At 64.7% G+C, this 4,548-nt stretch overlaps 1 protein-coding gene across 1 annotated transcript in view; it reads right to left on the reverse strand.

Moving 5' to 3' along the window:
• The window catches only part of TNK2 (tyrosine kinase non receptor 2), a 52,050-nt gene extending 47,536 nt beyond the window's left edge, over positions 1-4,514 (reverse strand). Inside the window, exon 1 of the mRNA XM_019503454.1 lies at positions 4,425-4,514. Coding sequence (XP_019358999.1) covers positions 4,425-4,448 — 24 coding nt within the window. The 5' untranslated portion in view covers positions 4,449-4,514. The remainder of the gene's footprint in view (positions 1-4,424) is intronic.
• Positions 4,515-4,548: the final 34 nt, after the last annotated feature.

The following is a 4,548-nucleotide window of genomic DNA, read 5'->3' on the forward strand; positions in this document are numbered from 1 at the left end:
TAGCCCCCCAGGCCTGACACACAGCCCCCTGCTAGTCCAGCCAGGCTCGGGGGGAGACGGTTTGGGCAGGGGGTCTTCACCCCTCCTTCGGGAGCTGCACTGTCAGACCCTGCCTCAGGTGGTCTCGTCTCATCAGGGCAACCCTGCCTCCTCTCCCCCCTCGTGGGGGCCGTGCCTTGCTGCATCCACTGGGCAGCACTGCCTCCCCCCAGCTGAGTCCCTGGACTCAACGCAGACGTGCTATGGGTCCTAATCGACCGCCCCCCACCTCCCCGCCTGGGTTCAAACGAGCCGGGGCTGGCCGCAGATTACCAGGCTCCTTGCTTCACCGCTGGGCCTCTCTGACCCCGTGTGAGCCCTGTGCCACGGCAGCCCCGTGGCACCCCGACCCGTGTTAGCCGTCGCTGTCTCTGCAAAGCTCCCCAGGCCCCACGAGGCGAAGCGAGGGCTGCTCCCTCTCCCCTGCTTCCTATCTCCAGGCTCCGCTCAGCCTGACTCACCTTCCTGGGTAGGAAGTGACTTGGCCTGACGGCTCCAGGTCGGACAGGGGAGGAAGTGCTGGGACCTGGGGGTGGGGAGGTGCTCAGGTCTCCCTCTGCCCGGGGCTCTGGTCTGCATCGCAGCCCATCTGGGCCAGCTCCGCAGCGCCCCGATTTAGCCCAGTGAGGCAAAGGGCTCATGCAACGTCCCCCCCGCAAGCTGGCCCCGGGGTCCCACAACTCGCCCAGCATCTAGGGACCTTTGGAGGGGCGCCCGTGCTGGCAGGGAAGGGTCTTGCCCATCCCTAGGCGCTCAGACCCCACAAAGGAGGGCTGGGGATGAACCTGCTGCAGGGGAAGGGGGCAACTGGGGTCTTGCCCCAGAGGATTTTAGGAAGAGCCAAGCCCAAGGGCTGTTCACCTCCCCGTGGTCACCGGTAACAGGGCGAGTGCCCCATGGGGCTGGGTCCGTGGAGCAGCCAGCCGGAGGAAGTAGGTGACCTGGCTTCCCTGCCCGGGGCTCCACGCGGCCTCAGCTCCTCCCGTCGTGCCAGGATGCTGAGCTCATCCGCCGGGGCGGGGAAGAGCCCCATGGCCCGACCTCGTGAGGCACCTCCTGCCCACACACACACGTGTGTCAGCACGCCGGTATGCGAAGCAGGCGGTGACTGACACGCGTGCTATGCCGGGCGCCGTCCGGACCCGGCAAAAAGGGGAGCGAGCAGAGGCAGGGGAGCATGCATGTGCGCGCCCCCAGCCCGGCTGGGAATGGTGGGATTCATTTCCACGCCAAGCAGACACACAGCCCAAAGTCTCCTCGTCTCCACCCCTGGCACGGAGCGGGTTTGCAGTCCCCAGCTTCCTGCCCCCCCGGGTCTTTGCCCTGCGAGAGGGGTCCCCTCCCCACAACAAGCCTCCCTCCGGACTCGGTTTTAGTTTCCGTTCCCTGCCCCCAGCACGGGGGAATGGCCACACACCCCAGCAAGTTTCATGTTCGACCCCCATTATAACATTGCTAGAGGGGGTGGGCAGGGCCCGGAGACACACAGACGGAGAGATGGGCTCGGTGCCTCCACTCACCTCCTGCATCCCGGCTGGCTTGGACACCGTCCTGCCCCGCTGACCGGTCACACGGCAGTGAGCTCACCGGCTCTGCCGCCTGGGGAGCATTCATCCCCGGAGCCAGCGGGAGCAGGGGTGGAGCCGGCCTGAGTTTCAGTGACACACGCCCCGAGGTGCAGGCAGGTCGCGCGGCTCCTCCAGCCGGCCCTGCACACACGTGCCCAGCCCCACGGGCCATGCGCACACGCGTGTGGGAAGCCAGGCGTGGGGAGGCTTCTTGTCCCAGCCTGGCTCAGCCGGCAGGAGGATGAGGCTCTGAACCTGTGTGCATCGCGCCACCGATGGCATGCCTGGATCCGGACAGGCCCAGATCCAGCCTCCTGGCCCTCCCATGGGGCACGTGCCAGGGACCTGCCTGTCTGGATATGACAGCTCAGAGGCAGACAGGTGCCTGGGCCTTGTCCCCGATACACCACGGACATGCCATTGCAGCCAGGAAACCAGTGCCAGGGCATCCAGCGCTCACCTGAGGACACGATTCGGAGTGGGGAAGTGCTGGGGGGCCTTGCTATCCCCTCCAGGTCCCCACGGTTGCAGGCTGGTGCTGAACCACCCCAGTATCCCCCTCCCCCATGGCTATGGCCTCTGCCCCCTCGATACCGGAGTTTGTTAATGCATCACGAAGCTCTGTGCCATGGCAATGATTAACCAAAGCCCCTGCTGCAGGGCCCCGGGGCTGCTCCTGCCACCCGGGCACCCACAGCCAGCTCAGGTGGGAGGAGAAGGGCAGGTTTTGGGGGTGAATGAGTCCATGCCCAGCACCCTGGGAGCCAGCCTCAGAGCCCCCCAGCTCTGGGAAGCCCAAAGGGGGCAGGCTCTGAGCGCATGCACCAGCCTCCTCCACCCCAGTCCTCGAACTCGGTCCTGGGAGCTGGCATTGGGCAGGAGGGGAGGAGCCCGGCTGTCCCTGCTCCAGCTCAATCCCTGCCCCTAAGCTGCTTTCCTCCCCGAAATCCCCTCCAGCTGCCGAGCTTGCAGATGTGCCACGCAGCCACGGCGACCCCATGGTTGGTCGCCGCAGACCCCTGCTCTGCCTGGAGATAATGGGATTCATCACGTGTCACCGTCTCCCCAGCAATGGGGCGTCAGCTCTGCCAGAGCAAAGGGGGCCACAGCCCAGAAGGGCGGAGGGGGAGAGAGAGACCCCTGCCCTGGCTCAGGCTCTGTCCCTTCCCTGGCTCTCATGCTACACAATGCTGCCCTCTCCTGGACGGGATTGGAATAGCTCATCTGTGCATCCTAGCCCCTGTACAGCCCGCAGCGAGTCACCCTGCACTGGCAGGGAGCAGGAGGCATGGTGCATTCCCAAGAACAGCGTCAGCTGCAACACCGTCCTGGCCTCACAGCCCCTTGAAGGCTTTGCAAGAAGCAGGGAGAGGCGGCCACAGGCCTCTGCCTCCAAGGACATCTCACCAGCCCCCTGCACGCAATGAAATCGAAAGCAAGCCCTGGTGGGGTCCCACCCCCGCCACGGTGTCAGAGGCTGGAAGCCGGGGGGTGATGAGGGTTTGTGAGTCTCCTGCAGGGCGAGCAGACCTAGCTGAGACTCTGCAGGCGGTTTGGGAAGCAGGCAGTTACGGGCCTCCTCGGTCCTAGGAATGGAAGGACTAGGGGCCAGGACGTGGCAGAAGATGCAACAGGCTGATGGCGGAGGGAAGCACCAAAACCTTAGCTTGCTGGAATGCGGCCACCTCTGGGGTGAGATGCCACAGTCCCCTGCCAGCTATGGATGCCACAAAAGCCATCAGGGCTGGCTGTGAAGGAGAGGCAGCAGGCTAGGGCTGGCGCTGTGCAGCTGAGCCCTCTAGCAAGGGCAGAGAAGGGACACAGACCCCAATTCTGCTCAAAAGCCCAAGCTTGCCTTCTGAGCTAAGGGGAATCTCCATCAGCTGCTGGCAGTATGGGCCTTATGACCCACAGGGCCGCTCTTCCAACACCAGGCAGCAAAGGTCAGCACGTCAGCTGCCCACAACAGCCGAGGGAATCACCGCGGGCAGGAGGGAACAGCTGGCGCTGGCACTCAGCTGGAACATCTGGATAAACATGCCGATCAGTCGGGACGGGTTGGAAAGCTCGCCCAAATGGAGAAGCTGCCAACAACTCCATCTCCCCCCTGCCGAGTGCCCCAGCTTGGTCCCTGCACCCAGAGCTCCTGGACGAAGACAGCGGCAACCCCCACAGAAACCCCAAAATAGGGGCCAGAGACCTGACAGCTGCCAGGGGTACGGAGCAAGAGGCACACAGCAGCACGGGGCGGGCATGGCCTCGCTTGGCCACCAGGAGGCACTGAGCACCCTCTTTGGGATGCGGTCCCACCCTCCTGAACCAGTCATTGCAGCCCAGAGACGGGGAGGGAGGCTGCAGGCCTGGGAGGGAAGGGTCAGGCCTCAGGGGCCACGGGACAGCGCATGCCCCGATGCACAGCTGGATGGCAGGAGCTGCGCCAGAGATGCGAATGTGCCACTGCCATGGCTCACCCACCTCCGGGCAGATGCCGACCCACGGCACGGAGGACAGCTCATGGGCAGGGGTGGCCTCTCCACCTACACACCCAGGATTGCAGCAAAGGAAGCTGGGAATCAGCCTGGGCCGGAGAGACGCCCCCTGCCGCCACCCCAAGGGGCGCTGATCTTGCTCCCAGTGACACAGTGGCAATCCAGAGTCACTCCAGACTGCTGTGGAGCCACTGAAACCCAAATCTATCTCCCCCATGCGACCACCCTGGAGAGCGCGATGCCCAACGTTTGCACTAACAGATGCTGGGCGGAGGCCCAGCAGAGATGGCCCCTGCAGCTGGTGCAGGAGCAGCGCCATGGTCCCTACCTGAGGCGGAGGCTGCGGCTCCATCCAGCCTTCTCCGGGTTCTTCTCACAGCAAGCAGCTTTTTTTTTGGGGGGGGGGGGGGGGGTTTGGGGGAGGAGAAGGAGAAACTATCACCTCCAAATCA

The sequence above is a fragment of the Gavialis gangeticus genome, unplaced genomic scaffold (assembly GCF_001723915.1).
Source record: "Gavialis gangeticus isolate Ggan-Ray unplaced genomic scaffold, GavGan_comp1, whole genome shotgun sequence".
Lineage (NCBI taxonomy): Eukaryota > Metazoa > Chordata > Crocodylia > Gavialidae > Gavialis > Gavialis gangeticus.